Below are 22,613 nucleotides of genomic sequence, written 5' to 3'. Positions count from 1 at the left end.
TTGTGGCTATCTGTCGCCGAGCCTTGGCCTCCATCTGGGGGCGCTCCGGCTCCACTTTCCACCGGCAGCCATGTAAGCTAGCCGGTCAACTAGCTAGCTCTGTCCCCGGCGGCTGTAGAAATTCCTGTGGCGGAGGTTCCTGGCGTGGCCGGTAGAGAGGGATGGAAGACAGCCACTGCAGGAAGAGACGACAACCCTGAGCCGGGAGAGGGGGAAGAAACGTTCACACTGAGAGGCAAAGAGACCGCAAAGCCTCGGAGAGAAGCGGCCATTACGGCTGGGAAGCACGCTGGGATCTCGGGCGGCTCGGCTCAGATCCACGGGACGCCGACGATAGGAAGCCAGAGCCCGGATACAGTTGCGCCTGGAGCTCCGGTGATTTGGGGACGGAACACCCCCCCCCCCCCCCCCCCTTTACGGACACTCGTCTGGGGTGTGTAGGATATACTCCCTCCCTCCCACACATACACACACACACAGGCGGCACAAAAAGCACCAGTCGCCGGGTGGAAGCCGATATTGAAGGAGGGACTGGCCGGAGACAGCACACCGAGCGATGCGACTGTTTTCCCGCACACACGCTCATCCACAGGCTGCGATAATGGATAGATAGCGTTTATGTAACCTTCAGTCAAGTACTCGCATCTTTATCGACTCATATTTTCATAAATACGCGCTAACTCAAGGCTTTTGTTGTCCTTTTTTTATTCCTCTAAGTATCCTTAAGGATTATCTAACGCTCCTTGGAAGTGAGCTACCGGGCTTTTAGTGTGCGCCAATGCATCAAAATCCCTAGTTTCCCGCACGGTGGTGTTTGGATTGGACGCCGAGAGGGAGCAGGATCCAGAGCTGGGAGCAGGATCCAGAGCTGGGAGCAGGATCCAGAGCTGGGAGCAGGATCCAGAGCTGGGGGCTGGACGCGCAGCAGCGGACTGGGTCACTGCGGTAGTCTGCAGGCCGACCCCTCTGTGCTCGAGAGCCGGCTTGCAGAGCCACCATGGCCGGGTTCATACCGGGGCTGCTGCCGACAAACCATTCCCAGGAGAAGGAGTTCGCACAGGCGTACGAGGATGTGCTGGAAAGATATAAAGGTAAAAGGAAAAAGTGCTGCAAAGTGTACCTTAATATTCCTTAAATGCCAAGATTGAGCTGCAAATATAATAGCTAAAATAAGCCCAAAACAAAACAGATGATGCACTGAAGTCACAGGAAGAGGGGACTGAACTTTCTGTTGCCATTTTAGACACATTCATATTGTGGGAATATTGTAGGAAAGGTAGTGTTTTTATCAGGGGATGAAAAGACTTCAAACACGGGGCACAGAGTGCGTCTGAAAGTTGATATTTGGGCAGACAGCCAGCCCAGTCTGCCAGTTTCATAATCTGGATTCTTTCATTGTTGATATTTTGGATAAACAAAGCTTCCAGCTCTGCCACATTATTACACTGGGCAGGGACACATTGCATACCCTGACTCCCTTGTAATCACTTGTGTGCTTTTGAGACACCAGAGGAAGCGGTTTTATGAACCCCTGCCCGCCAGCGTCAGGGAATTTTCCCCACATGGCCTCATGTTTCGCCTTGTGTTTGCTGTTTGTCCTGTAAATATCAAACCTGCTGCTCTTGTAAGTCAGTGGAAAGGTTGAATGTGTCTCCGATAGGGTTTTAAAACTCACTAAGATGAGAAAACAAACCCTTTCAAACAGAATAGTTGGGTTGCACATCTCCTTTGGTGTGTGTCTCTCTTATTGTTTCCCCCTGCAGCAGTGGTGTTACCATCAGCATCAAGACTTGCTGTTTTATAATCCCACTGACAGGGGCGCTTTAAAAATGAATGCCTCTACTGAAATTGACTGGTAGGGAGGGGGGGTGTACTGTGTGTGTACTGTGTGTGTACTGTGTGTGTACTGTGTGTGTGTGTGTGTTCGTGTGTGAGGGAGAGGATGGGGGTGCGGACAGCCAATAGACTCGGGTCACATCTGTGATGCTGGCACTGATGAAAAGGAGGTGGTTTTTAATTATTGATTAGTATAATGAAACTAAACTCCTTGGGGTTTGGAACTTAGCTTTTGTGTTTGTGTGTGTGTGTGTGTGTGTGTGTGTGTGAGTGTTTGTGTGGGAGAGACAGGTGGACAAAGACAACATGGGATATGAGGAGGTACATATCATCAGCAGTTCTTTAATCCTCCCAACATCAAGTATCTGTGCAACAAACCTGTCCAAACCACAGAAGAAGACGCCCTTTGAGACAGTGACTGTGCTTCCTTGAATAAGCTTTCTGTTGAAGGAAAATTAAAGCATGTGGCTATGAACAGACATATCTGGAATATATCTGGGCCAAAATATGCAAGTCATTTGTTTATCTCCTGTATAACACATCAGTCAAGTATTTCTAACCCTGATATTAGTCGCTTTTTGCTGCAGCAGGAGGTTCCTGTGGGGTGTAGCAACTTATAAATGACAGAAAATCGAGTTTAATTAAATTTGCAGTACTTCTGACACTGACTGTATTATTCTAGGTAACAAATCCCACTCATAACTGAAGCTGGTTAAAACAGACACTGTCACATCCAGGTTTGTATTTGATTGACACACAGATTGGTGTCTGGCATTAATAGCTGGTTTAATGTTAGATTTTATAGATTTAATGGTAACAGTGTTAAAGTTCCTCAGACGGTATTAAGGCTTCCATTAAATCTCTCTTACTCTCACACATGCTTCATAGCACTGTTCAGTCAGAATGGGCTTTCTCCAGCACGTAGGCAGAGCTGCAGTCCATTTCTCAGCCTGTAGCCAGTGATTGCTCTCCATTAAAGCGCCATTCGTCGATTGCTAGCGCAGTTCAATTTAATCTGCGAGCAGAATTGTTTTACTTTGATAAATAAAGAATGCATTAGACGTGCTCTTTCCCATGACAGAGTTGATTAAAGGAAGGCAACATAAACACTTTGATTTAATTAGAGCTGGACATGGGTCTCGTGGGCCTGTTAGGCCATTAGAAATCTCTTTGGAAAGTCCCAAACTGATCACAGGTCAGTGCTCTGGTTGGGGCGTTGTTGATAGCTGCATGCACACTGCGGGTCCTTTATTTGGCAGGTGCAATCGATGAATAGCAAGTTGCTTTGGTAAACTTTGTGCAGGGACAGATTGAGACCGCATGCTGTTTCATTAGTATCTGCACACAAGGCCCAAGACTGACAGGTTGCTATAATGAGGCTGTAACCCAATAGGACCTGTTCTGTGTCCCCTGGAGTCACTCCGCTCCAATAAGACCTGTGCTGCAGTGTTTCACCATCTAATCATGCTTTACTCTTTTGAAGAAGCATAGCAACAATAGTACACCTACAGTCCTGGATATCAAGTTCATCCTGTCATTCATTCAGTTTGTCAGACGCTGTTCTTCGTCTTTCCTTCCCTCCCTCCCCCAGTAGTCTGTGTTGCAGTGATTTTCATATTCTACAGTGACCTTGACCCCATAGACCACAATCCTCTATGTATATGTGTGTGAGTTTTCACTATTCTGTCAGCCGTGTGTGAGTCACTTGTAGCAGTTGTCAGGAAGAATAGGCAGAGAAATGTGAACTTGGCCTTCTGCTGGTGGCATCACTTGACTGAAACTCGAGTTGGGACATTTGATCCAGTTTAAATCATTCACAAGGGTGGAAGGGTGTTTGTGCTTGTGTGTAACTGCTGTGTAACAATGACAGGATATCTAAAGCATCGTGACAGGGTCCCTATATGGAAAAACACTGGGACCTGACTCAGAACACACACACACACACACTCTGAGTCAGTGGAAAACCAGATGGTTCAGGGCAGATTGACAGCAACATTCACATGAACATTATATTTACTCAAGTTGCTCCATAATTAGCTCGTAGCTTGCTACACAGTATGGATTTCTGCTTCTCTACCTTTTTATCCCTCAGTAATCCTAATTAAACAAATATTAAAACACTTAGATAAGCTTAAGAGCAGCTTAAAAGTGCGGCATTTTCATTAAAACACGACAGGTTCACAACCGTCAACAAAAATCCTCTTAGAGCCAAAAATAAGTCAGGAAACCTGGGAGGAAACGGAACAATTGGACATTTAGAGGAACAAGATGGTCAGGAAACCAACAGCCATAACTTTACCCTTTGGAAATAGACTTTGTGCTGTTCTTACTGACTGTGTGTGCGTGTGTGTGTGTGTGTGAGCGTGTGTGTGTGAGTGTGTGAGCAGGGTTAACATAGTCGCAGGTCTTTGGCCGAAGATGGCATCACAATGTTCTCTCTGTATACTTAACACCTCTAACTCATCAGTCTGACTCTGCAGGCACTGCCAACGCCTGGCAGCTCAGTCCTCCTGCTGCCCTTCCAGTGTGTGTTTGCATCTGTGTGTGTGTGTGTGTGTTGACTCTCTAAGCTGGTATCTAGTATTGAAGCATTCTCTGTGGCTCGTTCCTGCCCGTCAGAATTAATGTTTTACTGCGCTGTTTGTAAGTCACACATAAGATCACACTCTTTTTTCCTTTTAAATGTAATTTGGCAGTGACATGCACAGTCTCATGTATTCATACAACATATGCTCGCTCAGACACTCCAACGCTGATGCTGACAGACATAATCAGGCTCATAAGATGAAATAAGTGTTGTTAAAATTGAATCCCAACTGAGGCGTTCTCTCGAGTAATTTGATAGCTTTGCACGCAAAAAAGCTCAGTAAGGCTGTAGTAGCTGTAGTAGCTGCTATTTTCATATGTTTTATTGTTTGGTTGGTTATGTTAAGGCAGCAAAGCTTCTTGGTTTGGGTTAAAATGATAAACCAGTGTTGACTTTTGGTTTCAAATGGGCCTCGATCAGAGTCTCTCTGGCAGTAAGCGTCAAAGGGACACTTCTCCCACATACTACCTACATGCCTCAAGGCTCTGGGCACCAAAGTGGGATACAAATATAAAATTCAGGGTACATTAAACACAAAATACAACCTTTCCAACATACACCTGGGTGTAAATAGCCACATTGGCTATTCCACCCAAGATGCAAATAGCATTGTTGGCCACTGACGCCCAGGAGCAAATAGCATCTGCCAAGAAAACCTATTGTAGCTCTTCTCCCACTCTCTCATATCACTCACTCCCTTCAATCCAGAGCCAGTCCTCTACTGGTGGCAAATACAGTATTGCTGCATAATAAATACTCAAATAATGGATTAAGAGGACTTCTCCTTATGAAACTAACACCAGCGACTGTCCAACCAAGAGGATTTGGTCAGACGAACTGATATGATAATAGTGAGTTGTTGCCCAGCCTCACTGGAGACGCCATCAAACATGCTCATCATGTATACTGACTGTGAACTCTCTTACAGTCACAGGGGTCAGTGACCCAGTAAGAGAGACAGGAAGTGCACAGAGGATCAGGAAGGGTTTGAAGTTGAGTGTTTGCTGACGTCTGGCATTTTCGTGGGATACAGGAAGTGTCAGGCCAGCGCCGGCCTGCTCATCCTGTCTCTTCAGATGTGTGTTTGAGTGTTTGTACCTGCCTCTCTGATTCTCCACACGCCGTCACATACAAAGGACGTCTGTGCTCTTCCATGTACCTCATGAATCCTATTAGAGTGTATCGCTCGCTGCTTATCTTTAACTCAGACTTACTTTGTGCCTCTGCCTGAGAAATGTCACGCTGGACTAATATCAGCCCATTAGAGAGAAATTTAGACCTTGAAATATCAAGATTAGATGATGGGCAGTGTGTAATTTTGCTCTTCGCTTCTGTAACTAATTATCGGATGAGTGATCACTGATACAGGAAGATATAAGTGGGAGAGGATGAGCTAAATATGTAGCGATGGAGAGATGTAGTCTCAGGAGAGGGAGAGATGGGGAGTAGAAGACAACTGAAAACAACTTAACTGAATATCAAAGAGAAGAGAAAGATGTGACCACAGAGTGAAAGAGATGAAGATAGACATCTAGAGAGAAGAGGGGCAGACATGGAAGCTACCGGCTGGTCCCTGAGATGGATCATTACAGCTGGATTTTTCCACGTGGCCTAGTTTTTCTCTTCTAACTCCCTCTTTCCTGCTCCTTTCTCACGGTAGATCTCTGCCTGCAAGAGCACAACCTCCTCTCCTCTTCCTTATCCTCCTCATCCTCCTCATCCTCCTCCTCCTCACCCAGTACAATCTCTCTGCCTCTCTCCATCACACCCCGTTTAAACTGTAGTCAGTATTTCATCTGCAGTTTTGCTGTGACTTCAGGAGCTCCAAACAAACCATTATACTGACTTTTGTTATTATTTCTAAAACAACATGTTACATTAAAGGACATTACAATTCAGAATTTCATATCCAGATCATCAGTTACTAATTTAACCTTTTCTTTCATAAGGTGGGGATTGATTTTTGTAACTAAACTGGTGATATTAATCATCTAATTGTTGCTCCCCTCTGCTACTAATAGCTGTTTCATCTGCCCCTCTGTGTCTTCGTTCTCTATCGTGGCCCACTTTCCCCTCTCAATATCGATTCTTCCTCCACAGCCCTCTGCCTCCCTCTCGTCTGCATTTCCCACACATTCTCACTTTCTGATTTCATTATCTCTTGATTCTTTCTCCCTCTATTCTTCTCCTCCTCCCTCTCTCTTTCCCTCCCTCCTGCCTGCTGCCTCCTCCCTTCCCCGATTTCCCATCTTTCCCTGGTTGCTTCCTGTTTGGTCACATTCTCCAGCAGCACCTGACTGTGGCAGCAGGAAAACCAAACGCTGTCAGAGCTGCAGCAGGGAAAACCAAGTGCTGACCGAGCTCAAAGGCTCGCTCTGCTGCTCGTAGTGAGAGAGGGAAAGAGGGGGCTGGGTCTTCAGGGAAATCAGACGCTCCCAGAGCTCGGGGCTGTCCACTCTGCTGGAGCAAAGTACTTGTTAATGTATTAAAAATGTACATCAGAAATATGGGAAAACATCTTGAACATAGGAAATACCAAGACACACATGGAAATGGTTTTAACAACATTTCAAATACAGAATAAGAATATTAAAGCACATACATTAAGTAGAGAATATGAAAGAAAGAAGAAAGAAACTTAAATTGAACAAAATATCCAGAACATCAATTTGGCAGGTTTCATATACTTAAGTAACCACATAAAATTACAGAGAGAAAACTTTCTTAATTCTCATTTTAATAGTATCAGTCATATTTACAGTGAGCGCATGTAAAATAAACGACCACAGCATGTAAACAGAGTAGTGACGCCCGGCTGCTGTATGTATATCAGCTGAACAGAAAATACTCTAGTGTCAGTATGAGATCCCCCTGGCACTCTGTCTCTCTTGCATTCTCCACATTTTATCTCCATATGCAGTAAATCTGTCACGTCTCTCTGGTCCCTCCCTGCTCCCCCTCCCCCCCCCCCCCCCCCCCCCCCCCCCCCCCCCTCTCTCTCTCCCCATTTTCTCCCCCCTCTTACTGTTCGCAGTGGTTCACCCCTCCTTACCCCTCCGGGTTCTTACATAACCAGCACCCAGCTGATTTTTAGTAAAATAATCAATGAGCTTCATTGTGTGTGTGCGTGTGTGTGTCTGGGGAGAAAATGGAGTTGAATGGCCGTGCGGGCTGCAGCCAGCGAGTGTGAAATATTTGCTCCAGTGCATAAATTGGATGTGTGTGTTGGTGCATGTTTGTGTATTTGTGTGTGTGTGTGTGTTGCAACAGTGGCCCTCTCTTCTGTCAGCAGCACACAGGGTCTGTATTCATGTCAGACTGTAACAGTGGAGGCTGTGTGGACGACCCACATCTTTCAAAACTTTTCTCCAGTGTTGCTCGGCGGCGGCCGGAGCTCCTGGGGTTTGCGCTGCTACTGCAGAGGGATGTTTGTCCTGCCTCTGTTGGTGCTTCCTGGATGTTTAATGTAATTGCTGGGGAAGAAGGGTGGAAACTCTGGCTGTGCTCGTGTGTCGATGTCTACATTCATTTGTTGGAAAAAAAAAAATTAGGTCAAGAATATCAGTAGATGTTGCCATGCATGATATCACAGTGTGTGTGTGGGTGGGTGGGTGTGCTTTATGTGATGCGTGTGCACACTCTGCAGGATCCTTGGAGCTGACTTGAATCGATAATAAGGCTCCACAAGGAGGAACACACTGCTGCTGCTTTGACCTCGGTGACACATAGACACACACACAGTTACATCCAGTGTCAGACTGGATGGCAGAATTTGTCTTTAATCAGAATCAGGAATTTGGAAAGAATTTGCTTTGGCATATTGGTGCATAATCAAGAAACATAGATATATAATAGAGATATTTATATTACAGAATGTGAGAAAAAATATAATAGAACATGTACGTCTATCTGTTTTAAAAATCAAAGAGCGAGATAAGCAATCAGAGGTGCAATGACTATATTTGAAAATGTTTAGATGGAAAACATTTAAACATCCATTTAAAACCAATGACATGAGCCTGCTTGGATGTGATTAGGGCCTGCGGAGTAAAGTTAAGAAGCCAATAAAGCCAATTATGTAGCACAGCTGTTGTCATTAAGATGTATAAGTGTTTATTTTTTCGGACCAGGATATGATCGTAAAATGCTAATTTGATGGACGTCTCAGTGCAGCAGCACAGCAATCACAGTTCACCTGGTTAACAAGCAGCAAATCACTGTTTTCTGCTTGTTCAGTTTTGTGACAACACAAATCCTCAGTGTCACTGAAAACAACTAAATCATGAGATGAGCTGTATTAAAACACATCCTAAATGACCAAAGAGAGCAGGATATCAGTTTAACCAGCTGAGTCTGAGCGGAGTAGCTGAGGTGTGTCTGTCCCATTTAGTACCAGATGGCTGCTGTCAGGCAGTTTTGTTGTTTGTGCACTGAAGGAGGCTGAAAAAGGAGAGATTTATTTGCTATATTGGTGTTGGATGCATGTTAATTTTAAAATGTAGACGGCTTATTTTGAACAAAGTCTTGTTGAATAGATTTGCCTCCTGATTACATCCTAATATTTTCTGTATTAATATTACAGCAAATAATATTCTGTGTGTGTGTGTGTGTGTGTGTGTGTGCGTGTGAAATGCAGCAGAGCTGTCAACATAACGTACGACAAGAGTGAGAGAGACGGAGAGAAACAGTTAATGAATTAATCATGGGCGCTGCTCTAAAAGCAATATAGGGGACAGTGGTGAGTCCACAGAGAGCATCGATTGCACACTGCTGGGATGGGGAGAACACACACACACACACACACACACACAGTTGGTCTGGCAGCGCTGTCTCCTATAGGGCATCGTCTGTCTTAAGGGTGTACTGCTCCCCCACACTGAGCTGAATTAGTTTTTTGCTTTTGAGAAATGCTAAAATATTCCTCTGCTGTTAATTTCACAGATCAGCTCTGGTCTCTTCTGTCTGGAGAGGCCATGCCGCTGATGCCAAATCTGTCTTTCAGGATTGATCTTGCTCTCTGACACTCCTTTATTTATTATCCTCCTCCCTTTTCTTTCTCAAGATTACTTTTCACCACCCTTCTTTTCTTATATCTCCCCTTCTCTGCTTGTTCATATCCATTATCCTGGATAGAGGAGCTTTATTTTGTTATGTCCTTTATGCTCGCCCTGTTAATTTTCTTCTGAAGGCAGGAACCTGGTGGTGGTTGAAGAAGGTAAATCTATACCTCCCCTTGTCTCTCCATCATGTTGTCATTCAGATGGATGTTATTCAGTCAGCCTCTATCCCAGTGAGACTGTAGCCTGCAGGAGACGGACAGCGATTTGAGCCACACTGCCTTTATCTTTAAAATAGAGTTCAACTGATAGTGGATTTTTAAAGGCTGATATACTGAAGATAGTTTGCAGCAGGAAAAAGCCGGTGATTAATCGGCTGATATCATCTGCACCTACCTCCTTTTAGAAATGAACAATCTTTGACTTCATTAGAAACTTGAAACTGTTAAATGGAAGATCTAAGTCAAAGTAATACACACCTAAATAAATAGATAAATCTGGATCACTGAACATAGAACTAAGTAAGTAATTGTAATAAATGTGAAAGAGAATACCAGAGAAGCTGCCATAATAATAATAATGAACTGACTCAGATATGACTTCACTGCCACTTGTCAGTCTTGCTTTCTGAAAAAAGTTAATCACATGCATGTAGATCACATATGGCCATTGGACCGTTGGTTCACACTTTCAAGTAGCCAAATTTCAAGGACCATGCTTGCAAGAAAAACGGACAAGTAAAGCTGCCTGATATAAAGTTGATTTTTATGTAGATATAAACTATCTCAGGAACACACTTGACTTGGCTGTGCAGCCAGCGGAGGTGACCTCTGCGGATAACATCCTATTGGTGCTGATTAATCAGTCAGCAGCTACTTTAAAACCCTGGAGTGTTCTCTGTATCTCTATGTTGGGTATTTCACATAGCTGGAGACGTAAAATGTGACCGGGTTTTGTTGGGGACATGTACAGATGTTTGGAGAAAAAAAAGACTTGTATGCAGAGAATGAACAACCCTGAAGGCCAGATTAAGGACTGAATGAATGAGTGCCTTTATTGTCACTGCATGTTCACATACTGCCTCTTATAAAAGAAAGCTGTTTCTATTTGCTCTATCAAGGAACAGACAAATATACAAATAGACTATAACCAGCACAATAAAGACGATGGCACATCTTAAAGATCCACTGAAGAACAGCAGAATGAATCTGATGATATAATATTTGGTCCACATTCCTTGTACCGGCAGTCAGGAGGAAAGCTTCAGCGGTGGTACTGTCTGTTGACGCCCAGGGCAGCTAATGTTGGGAGTTCTGAGTTTCTGAGTCATGCCGAGTTGTTGCAACATGAAAAAGTTTGAACAAATGTTACATTTACCAAGAAAAAGCAGAGGAAGAGAGCGCAGAAACTGTTTGCTGCACGTAAAAGAATCGACTGACATGACGTTCTTTGAATATGTTGAGTTTCTGCTCCATGAAACTGTGAAGTGCCTGAAATTGAAACACTGACTAAATGGCAGAAGTTGTATTGGAAGTGTATGAAACCAGGATCAAATTGGTATTTCCAATTAAAGATATCTTCACTGATTTCTCTAAGATCATTATCTTGTTTCAGAAGGAAGTTGTATTTATTTAATTAACCATTATGGCATCCAGGCAGGAGGAGGAGTGGTGTATATTTACCAGATACACACACTCTTATTTGTCCAGGCCCCCTAATAACTGTGTGAACTGTCACTCCCATCCAATCGGACGTGTGTTTGACTGCTAAATCCCGTCAGATGAAAGGATGTGCTGAGCGGCCGTGAGTGTCGACCCCGGCTTGTGACTGCGAGAGAGGCAGGGTGACTTTTAATCTGCTCCAATTCCCTCAGCCTGTGACTCTCAGCTGACTGCACACTCACTGTGGGACACTAGGTCACACACTAGAGCTGGGCCACTCAGCAGGTACACACACACACACACACACACACACACACACACACACACACACACACACACACACACACAGGGAATGCAGCAGACACAGGTGTGTGTTCAAAATCCATGTGTGTAAATGTCACACATGGCAGGTTTTCTCCTTCAATCATCAAAATTGGTATAAAATTCTACAATTGCTACCATAAAATTCTGCTGTTAACATTTGTGCTGAAACCATTAGCAGATTAATCCTCTGGGTCAGTGCCCCCCAGCAGGTCACAAGGTAGATCTAAGGGGTCCCGAGACAATTAACAGGGTAGGAAAGTAGAAAAATACTCATGATAAAATCTTCTAATCTTCACTTTTTTCTTCTGAAGAACAGGATAATATGTCATCTGTAAACTTGACCTTAAAACACCACCTTCAGTTTCCTGTAGAGGAAGAAAAGTCCACAGGCAAGAAAAGAGAGAGCTTCACACTGTCATTTGACTTTGAATGGAGTTTGATAAAGATTAAAACTTTTTTTTCTCACCTGATGAAAGTGAAGGGACTGAAATGTTGTATCTTTATTAAAAGAGGACCGTGTGCAGGAGCTTTCTGTTCAGGCTTCTAAAAACTACTCAAGCAGTGACTTTTTGGACGACTTGGTCATAACTCAGAGAGGCTGTCAAAAGGTGACATCGCTTCATTTTAGGGGGGCATCAGCCGAAAAGGTCGGGAATCCCTGGATTAATTTAGGTGGCATTTATCAAGCACAAAGACCAAATATTTACTCATTCTTGTCTTTTCAAATGTGAAGATTTGCTTCTTTTCTCTACTTTATAACATTAATTTAGGACTGTTGGTGGAAAAAAACAAGCAGTTTTAAGTTCCTTCTGGTCTTGAGATGAGCATGTTTTCACTATTTTTCACAGAGATTTTTATTAGATTTGACAATCAATCAGAGGCATAATTGATAAAGTAATTGGCAATGAAAATAATAATTAGCTGCAGGCCTAATTACCATAGAATCTGTGTTGAATGTGTCTGTGTTACAAATATGTCTGTCTCTCGACTGTGATGCCTTTTCCCAGTGTATTACTTACAATCCACGCTGTGTGTTGATGTGTGTGTTTTCACGTTTGTGCGTGTGAGGTGTTGTGAGGATTTGCCATTCAAAGCAGGCTGTGAGGGTAATCTGGTCCATCCTTGCGGGACGTCACACAGACAGCCCCCCAGCAGGGGCAGAGCCCTAATCCCATTCATCCACTTTACTACACCAACAACATGGCAAGGAACCAGCACACCCCTGTCAGAGTGGACTGCTCCAGTCCCTCATGTCCCCGTGGTGTTGGGACTGTACCACTGATGCTGCTGCGGGGGTGTTCACTGTGGTTCTTATGTAATTCAGCGTGGCACTCACATCATGGAGTAGTAGGAAGCCTGGCCTTTGATTGGATTTCTGGATGAATATAAAGCTGATTGTCTTTTGTTGGGATAACATGCAGCTATTTAACAGATGTTGGATAAAAAAGGAGTAAATTGAGTCAAATTATGAGAGTTGAATCTCTCCTCTCATTGATGTCACAGTGATCACAGTTCAGATTGATTCTGCACCTGCAGCCATAACAACAGTGCACTGCAGTGCTGCCCCCTCCACACACACACAGCTGCTGCAATCAGGTTGCAGTGTTTTAAGTGTCTTTCTTTTTAGTGCAGAGCCTTTTAAAATCCAACAATCCCCCGTAAGCCTCTTGCCTTTTGTGTCAGCAGTAACGTCCTCCTCCCACCGCCTCAGAGACCATCAGGGATTTCTTTAAGGTGGTGGAAAACAACATGGTGGCAGGAAAGGGTCAAACTAAGATTAAACTTAAAACTAAAGCAAGGTGTGGAAAAAAAACAGCGAACGGAAATAAAAACAAAAACTAGACTTTAGAACAAAATAAAAATGTAGTTTATGTATTTTAATACCAATTCTGAACTAATTAAATCATACCCCTGACAAATGTCCCCATATTATAATAAAAAACTAAAACTAATACTGAAACTGGCTAAAACTAAAATGAAACAAGCAAATCCACTCTGGAAACTAAACGAAATGAAAGAAATGAAATACAAACAAAAACTAATGAAAAATACAAAACTATAATATGTCTGTTTCCTATTAGGTCTCTTAAATCATTGCTTCCAAACAGAAAACCAGCCTGTTTACTGGGGCTGTTGTGGATTCTCAGCATCTTGGAAAATAATTTCAGTGGTTTCACTGTCAGCGTTCGCTTTTTTCCCTCAGAGAATGTACGAATGTAGCTTTTTTTTGTTCATCATTTTACCCTGTTGACTCCCATTATTACTAGCCACAACAGTAATAATAAAACAAATAAACAACTTCGATTCATTAGCAAATTTGTCCCATTGACTTTAGTTACATGTCCTGATAAAAGTGAGAACTATTGAGAAACTGTATCAAACAGTGGTTAAACCAACTTGGGCAGAGTTGTTACTCCAGTTATTACTGCAGTCACACACACACACACACACACACACACACACACACACACACACACACACACACACACACACACACACACACACACACACACACACACACACACACACACACACACACACGGGGTAATGTTTTTAGGTTGTATTTTTGTAGGTTTGGTCCTTGACCCTCTACAGTACCGTCTGTGTGATCTTGTGAGTGTAAAGATTTCTGATTCACCGTCTTATTTTTATCTGTCCTTGATGAAACCCCCATCATACCATCGGCATGACACACTCAGCCTCCCTCCCTCCCTCTCTCCCTCTCTCCCTCTTTACTTTTTTCATTCATGCACCGCTAAAACCTCAAGACCAAACTGTGTGAAGAGAGGCAGGTTTTCATTGTTCATATTTGACGGCTTTTAAGTCCGTCTTTCACCCCCATTTTCAGATCTCTTCACCTCAGCCTTGTTCTTCTCTTCTCTACCACTCACTTCTTTGTTATTTAATGCATTCTTCCATGCATGTTTTTCATACTCTTGCTCTCCTTTTTCTTTCCATCATCCCTCTCTCATTTCCCCCTCCTCTCTATCTTTACCAGGTCAGTAGTCAGAGCTGCTGTTCATCTCTCACAGCTCCAGCTACTTTGCTCCCAATCGAGAAACTGTAATGATATTGTCCTGCAGACAAGACTGTCAGTATGAGCATGTGCATCACTCAGGGTGTGTTTGAATGTGTGTGTTAATTCCTTAGCAGTGGAGTGAGCTAAGCTGCTATTCAGCTGATGGAGGTAACGGATGATCAATCAGAAATATTGTTGTTTATCAACCATCGATGAATTGAGTAACAGATTTCTTTTGTTTGAGCTCATACAGTGAACATTCACATCATCCGCATATAAATAAGTTCCACTTTAATTGAACCTTTATTCTCTTTTATCAGCATCGATCACGAGAACGCTCTCATCACACTGACCTCATTACAGACTGGCTGCTATATGCTATTCATATCCAGTCCGGGATCCAATCACATGTGCATTGATTCTGCTCAGTGTGTGCGTGTTGTGTCGGAGAGTTTATCTCGCACAGTTTGAAGTCGGAGATCAAATCCGACTGCCGCTGGGCCTGACGGTGTCTGATCAATACTCGTGTCAAACAGATGAGATGGTCGGTGAGAGGTTTGAATAATTTCAGGTTCATTATGCAAAAGGTTAAATCTTCTGATGAACCGAATGAAAATTAGGGATTTTTATTTGCTTTGCTGCTCTGAAGTCAGCAATATCTAATATCTCAATATTATATCAATATATTAATATCTGTCTATTATATCAGTATCAATCATTAAAAAGACCAAGGAATAGCATCACTTTATTTTGTTACTGGTTTTAACTTCTTACTGAAAATACAACTAATGGAGATTTCAACTATTTCAGCCGCCTTCTTCCTTAAAACAGCTTCTCTCTTTAAGCTGATATGTCTTTAGTTTGAGTTTCTATTGGATGATCTTCCACCCTAATCAATCCCACAATCCCTCGGCTATCGTCTGATGATGATAAAGCCACTGGGGGCCGTGGCTGAAGTTTCTGTGATTCCTATGTAACCAGCGGATATCCGGATGATGGATAGCGGATACACAGGCCAATGCTTCCACTTTCCTCTCTTAGACATTTCAGTTCATCTTTATAAGCAGATATCTGCATATGAATGCGGGTGATTTCAAATAAATAGCTAATGAAAAGCTCAATAATTGACGATTGCCACTTGGTTCAGAGATTGTGTGTCGGCCAATGCTCTCCTTATGGGCTGTTGCTTAAATGTGATTGGTCCACTTGTACTAACAGACTGAAAATGGAAACCTGAATGTTTCCAAAACCAAACAATACAAATATCTGTATACAGACATTAAACCGTAATGGTGTCGTGTCACTTTTATTTATACAGACCAAGATTTTGCCAAATTTGCCACACAACACACAGCACCCTTTACATACTGTCATATTGTCTCTCCAAGGTAAACTGGTCAAATGAAGAAGCTTGATGAGTTTAAACACCAGACAAACTATGCTAATGTTGACTGTAGGCTAATAACACTGTCTGAGGATTTAGTGTGACCAATTAGTTGAGTGACAGATCAATTGTGTATATCGACTCATACACACTCAGACTAGCTACCTGTGTGTGTGTGTGTGTGTGTGTGTGTGTCTGCATTTAAACAGTGTGACTTTCAGATTCCCTATGCTCATTAATAATCTTGCCCTTGGTTGCCTGTTGTTCATGCAGCCACATGCTCACATGTATATATATATATATATATGTGTGTGTGTGTGTGTGTGTGTGTGTGTGTACGTTATGCCTGTGTCTGTGATTATGCGTGTAAATGCACACATCATTTTGTGCTGTTAAGTATGTCAGTGTGTGTGAGACCTGGCACGCCCCACTCTCGGTGACCTGCTCCATCTGTCGGAGGGTCTTTGCACCCTTTAATCACCAGACTTCACCCACAGAGCCCTGCGGCCTGCAGGGCTGGAGACCTCTCCTCTGTTTGACAGCCAGCTTGGACGTTTTCCATCAATGCCCAGTTCATATTTATGCTTTGATTCATCTTTGCTCTGATTTTATTCCGTGATGGAAAAATATTTAAGAGGAAGAAGCAGCCAAGGCTAGAAATGACATTCAGAACAGAGATTTTGTGTTTTATTTTGGATTTGAAAGCAAACTCTTAGGTTTATTTAATAGCGTTATTTCTATCTGCGTGATCTACTGTGGCATTACAAAACACGCCACCATTCAAAGAGCAATGGATGATAAAAGAGGGGCAGAGAGGGGGGAGGGTGCTGCTCTCCTGCTCTCCTCCACAGGAGCAGGTCCCCCGGATTTCCCGTCTGTCACCCCTCTTTTGATAATCCTTATCCATCCCTCCCTCTGTCCCAGTCTGACGTTCCCTCACTCTTCTCCTCTGTTTTAATCTAAGTGTTTAGTGGGACAAAAACATTCCTGGATGGGATGGATGGATGGATGGATGGATGGAGGCAGGGAGGGAGGAGGGGTGATGGCAAGAGGTGTGAAGGGGATTCAGAGGAGGGGGAGGGGAGGGAGAGAGGAGGAGGTAGATGGATTGGAGATTCAGAGCAGACGTGGTTATTATAGGTCAGTTGTCCCTACATTGCCACACAATTGCCATTTTGATTTGATACCAAACTAAAGCTACAACGATTAGTCAATTTCAATCAGTCGTCCTGTGCACCACCAAACATGTTTATATGTCTTTTTTCCTAATAGAGAAACTGTAGCCGTGTCGGTACCACTGACTGATTGTCTATAAACAAGGTGTCAGTCTTTTTGTTCATTTTGGATGCTTAAATATACTGAACACGAAGCGCCTTCACAATCTCTAAATGATCAAATATTTCCACCATTAGTTTGGTTCGGTGGCCACATTGTCCATAATAAATCTCCAGTGTGATGTCTTGTTGAACACGCTGCTGCTTAAACAGTCACTTACACCTGTCACATAGTTGGCTGGAGATCTGTGAAGCTATGAGAGACCTTGTGAGACATTTCGTGAGAAATGGTGAGCAAGTCAGGGCTGGGTGCTGTTTGGCAAAGAAAACGGCAAATATAATTTGTCACGCTGCATTTCTGCTGCAGACTAACGCTTTGTTGGTAGAAAACCCTGATAAACACATTATTATTAACAAATACAATAAAATCCAACATTTTTGGGAGTTTTGGGAGTGTAAGCTTAAATTTCATGTGTACTAGTAAGGATGGAGGAGAGGAGACGAGAGGGCACTCATAGTTAGTGAATAACACCTGAGCAGAGAACTGTTATCACCAGCATACTTTACATTATAGCTGAAGGCTGACAGGCTCTGTGTGTGTGTGTGTGTGTGTGTGTGTGTGTGTGTGTGTACTTTAGAGCTTGCAAAGTCTCTTTCTCTGAACAGAGCACACGATTTCTGTTTATTTTGGTGTAAACGTACCTCTACACACACTCACATAACACACATGTGCTTTCATATACATTCCTCAGAGCATAAGGGAAACTTGTCAGCATGTTTGGAAAAGTGTGTGTGTGTGTGTGTGTGTGTGTGTGTGTGTGTGTGTGTGTGTGTGTGTGTGTGTGTGTGTGTGTGTGTGTGTGTGTGTGTGTGTGTGTGTGTGTGTGTGTGTGTGTGTGTGTGTGTGTGTGTGTGTGTGTGTGTGTGTGTGTCAGCAGTGACACAGCAGTAGAGAGTAAGAGTGAGGCTGCAGAACATTCCTGAAATAACAAACACGATGGAGGGAGGAGAGAGGAAGTTGGGACTGCTTTCTTCTACTGTTCTTAAAGAGGCAGCATTATGTCTGGGGTTTGAGAGGACGGACGCGCACACACACACACACACACACTCTTACTGTTTATAACAACACTGAAGGACACTCAGTGATGACAATGGCTGCTTAAATGTGAACCCACATGAACCTAAGCCTACAGTAATTCTAGCTCCTGACCCAAAACTGGCCCCTACACAAGTTTAGACTGAGACAGTACCCTCACTTTTTAAAGAGTGTCATCATATTTCTGTTAATGGGAGGATATTTGGAACTCTAAAATGCAGAAATCTAAGAAAGCATGCGAGCAGACGATCCTTTCTGAGCTGTTGCATCCAGAGCCGGTCCCACCAGAGCTCTGGTTCTGTTTCTCATTTAGGCTTAATGTTTCTAGACTCCAGCGTTTCACCACACAGGCCTCTGCTCTTTGTCTGTCTGCTGGCCGGAGCCCATGTTAATTTTCTGAAGCCCATGTTGGTTTGTCCTGATGAGCTGATGTAAGTGTTCTGGACATGCAGCCCTTCCTTTAACATGCACACAGCCAGTTGTAATGAAACCAAACAACACTGATGATCACTGATGGAATAATCTAAAATCTGACAGACTCAGACAGAAACTCTCTTGGTTCACCTTTGTGTTATCATTAGATGTGATTATATCTCACATTATTTCAGCATAAATTACACAGCGCAGAGGAATCCTTTCCCACTTTCTTGTGGTTCATACTTATGTGCCATTTTCTGCCTCTGTGCTTTGTTTGTCTGACCCTTCCTGACTTTTTTTTTTCTGTGTTTCTATCTCCCTGGTCTCACCATATGTATACACACACACACACACACACACACACTGTTTTATCCTCTTTCACTTTGACCCACTTTCTAGTCTTCCCCTGGAAAGCAAGCTTTTTCATAACGATGTACTGTATGTAATGATGTAGTAGCTCCGCTTTATGGCTGCTGGGAGCGTCTGTCAGTCATCAGCTAGCTCATCGGTAATGACTGCTGACTCAGCTTTTTCTGTGTGTGTACTTGAAGGTAAAATTGACAGAAGCAGAGAGGAGAAGAGACACCTACTGGACTAAGTGATTCATACCTTTTAACACAATAGGTGGAGCAGTTTTACAAGTTTTGCAAATGATAACACTTAAACGAGGCAAATCTCAAATATTTAACGATAATTAAAAGAGCCTCAAACCCCTGGTTTTATGCTAATTTGCCAAAATGGGTAATAAATCAATTTATATTCTATTTAAAGCTGTTATCAGGTGTGTCTGCAGGTAGCTTTGCTGTTGTACTTGAATGATTCATTCATCCAAAAGAAGATATTGTCTCTCAGCACTGATCAGGATGCGACCAGGCTCTCTACTCAGTGATGAGTAGACTGTGTGTTGTTCTGACCAGATGATGGGAGAAAAGTGCGTGTGTTGTAAAATGTAGCCTGGTTTGCTAAATTTGTTGCAGTGTTTCAGTTACTGGATCTCACATCTAGAAAACAGTCACCTCAGTTGTCTCTGTATACATTCTACAGCGCACCAATCACATCACAACGATGTGTTTGCTGAATTAAGTTTGATTCCAGATCTGATTTTTGATATTTTTCTGTGTTGTTTTCTTTTCAGAGGACATTTAATCTGAAGATGTTGTCTTCTCAGACTGTCTCCGCACTCTTTCTCTTGAAAGTGGATATTTTTAAATAAAGTCATGAATATTGAATTAGTAAGTAAGCACAGACTGTCCCTTTTTTTTGTGGGTGTCTGCACATCCTGTGGTTCTCTGAAATCAGGTCACTGTGTGGGTGACTGGGCGCTCACATGTTGGAGCCTGTAATGTTTATTCAGCCATAGATGCAGTTCATGTGTATTCAAGTGGCATCAATAGGCCGTTAGTTAAAGGAACTGCGTGACATTTTCAGCGTCGGTTGTTTCTGTTTCAGCAAGAAACTCTGATTCGCCTGGTTATGATTTGTAATTGATGTCAGGCTTTTCCCTGCAGAGTTTCATGCCAGCTAGCAGACTGTCACGAATACCACAACCTTTAAAGCACCGTGTGCCACAAAATGGAGAATTAGATTGTTGTTTTTCATGGTAGACCACCACAGCAATATTTAAACAGCTTATTTGAGGAAGGATGTGGCACCTCAGCTCTTTAAAAGGCTGTTTTGGGGTTAAGAATTGATTTTAGTTTTAAAGCTGGAATTAGGTTTAGATTGAGGTGATGGCTTTGGGCTAGAGAATACATTATGTCAGTCAGAAGCCTCACAGGTAGAGAAGTACAATTGTTAGTGTCAGTCATTAAGTTTACATGCACACTATTATTCTGAATGTGATGCTGATGCACAGCTGAACAGCTTTATTGGTTTGGCCTTATTCTGAATGTAGCATTTTCAGATTAAGACCTGTGGGATATCCATCCATCCATCCATCCATTTTCAACCGCTTATCCGGGGTCGGGTCGCGGGGGCAGCAGTTTTAGCAGAGATGCCCAAACTTCCCGGGCCCCAGACACCTCCTCAAGCTCATGCGGTGGGACCCCGAGGCGTTCCCAAGCCAGCCGAGAGACGTAGTCCCTCCTGGGTGTCCTGGGTCTTCCCCGGGGCCTCCTTCCGGTGGGACATGCCCGGAAAACCTCCCCAGGGAGGCGTCCAGGAGGCATCCGAAACAGATGCCCGAGCATATCCTGTGGGATATGCTGATATTATTCAGGTTTTCAGAGCGTTCTCTGGACATGTATATACACCACATTCAGAATACAGAGGTTTTTGCTGTAGTTTGGGACACACCAAAACAAACCAACCAGCCAACAGTCTGCAGGGCTGAGGCAGAGATACATGCTCACATTTGTGGTCGGGAGGAGAAACACACCTTCTTTTAAACATTTTGAAAGACTTGGATATTGTCATGTTTTTGGATGTGTGTAAATACCTTTAGGGTGGTTGAATGAGTGAAAGAGGGAGGCTGTGTTTGTACAGCAGAACAGGTTTGCCACCAGTGGAAAACTTTTAATCCTTTTTTTTATGCAAAGAAGCAAAATGGAACAAGCAGCTCCAGCTGCTTCGCTCCACTTCAGTCTGAGTATGCACAGCTGCATGCAAGCAGGAATATTAGTGGAATATTCATTTTTATTAAACATCTGTATAGGAATAAAGCCAAAAAACTGAGTACTTTAGGCACGTGAATGTCGTCAGTGAGTTACCACACACAGTTGGTGCCACCTGCTTCTACCTGCAGCAGCACATTCAGACAGCCAGCGATGGCTCAGGTCCAGCTGTGGCACGTCTGCTTTTGTAGAGCACATACCAACACACACTCACACTCTCTACATGTTTGAGGCTGTGAGGGTATTAGCCCGCCTGTCAGTCCACAGCCTTGTCTGTCAGTCTGTCAGTCTGTCGGCCTGTGATGAAGGTGTGTGTGTGTGTGTTCTTATTCACAGCTGCTCACTGCCCGACTTGCTTGTCCAATATAAACAGCCAGTTTAGCAGCCCGATGATGTGATAACATGACATGTAAATTGAGCGTCCGTATCAGCTCAACATTTACCTGTCAGGCACTCAAACTGCACGGTTGTTAACGGTGAGACAGCAGCTCGTCATGACTCGTTTGATTGTTGCCTTGCTGAAGGACAGATGGGACAGACGCCTCCTGATGTTTCAGGAATCTGGAGTCCAAACACACCTGGATGGCAGTTTCAGACGAGTGCCTTAAATATAAAGACAGCTAGCTGAGACAACAAGCAGCAACTATTAGTCAATTAACCGATTGGTTATCGACTACTAAAGTACTTGCTAATTAAATGTTTTGATAATTAAATGTCCAGATTCTCTGATTTCAGCGTCTCAAATGTAAATATTTTCTTGTTTTTTATTTACCATTTTACCATTATTTACCATTATCTGACATTTAATGGACCAAACAACTAATCGATTAATTGAGAAAATAATCAACAGTTTTAATGTTGTTATTTAACACAAAGGGTTTAAGTGTGATATTAACGCACACAGCACCGTCCCGTTGCCTCGGGCCTAGTCGGCATGTAGATGATGTTTGGGTTTGTCCTGCTCTAAACTGAGGTGGTTTTAAGTGTCGCCCTGAGGAGGAGGAGTGAGATCAAATCTGTCTTTTTAGGAAGTGTCCCTTCAAGCGTCAGATAACTCCACAGACTACATCTGACCGTTGACCCCTGTCTGTCTGTCTGTCTGCCTGTCTGTGTGTGTGTGTGTGTGTGTGTGCATATATATATATATATATATATATATATATATGTACAGTATATAGGCTAGAAAGTTGGGGTTGTCTAGCTTTCGTGTATCAAGGTGTACTTTAGTAACTTTAACTTTAACTTGGTGTAACAGCACTCGATGACCCGGGGAAGTCCCAGCTCTGTGCAGCCTGATCTGCAGTCCAGTTTTCTAATGAGCTGTCAGTGCCACACAAGTCTCTCTC

General features: G+C 43.2%; 1 protein-coding gene across 1 annotated transcript in view; it reads left to right on the top strand.

Moving 5' to 3' along the window:
* Positions 1-469: 469 nt before the first annotated feature.
* The window catches only part of macf1a (microtubule actin crosslinking factor 1a), a 199,157-nt gene continuing 177,013 nt past the window's right edge, over positions 470-22,613 (top strand). Inside the window, exon 1 of the mRNA XM_070846005.1 lies at positions 470-1,091. Within this exon, the coding sequence (XP_070702106.1) occupies positions 998-1,091 (94 nt within the window). The 5' untranslated portion in view covers positions 470-997. The remainder of the gene's footprint in view (positions 1,092-22,613) is intronic.

This window comes from Pempheris klunzingeri, chromosome 16 (assembly GCF_042242105.1).
Source record: "Pempheris klunzingeri isolate RE-2024b chromosome 16, fPemKlu1.hap1, whole genome shotgun sequence".
In the NCBI taxonomy this organism is placed as follows: domain Eukaryota; kingdom Metazoa; phylum Chordata; class Actinopteri; order Acropomatiformes; family Pempheridae; genus Pempheris; species Pempheris klunzingeri.
This window is presented reverse-complemented; position numbering and strand designations above follow the sequence as displayed.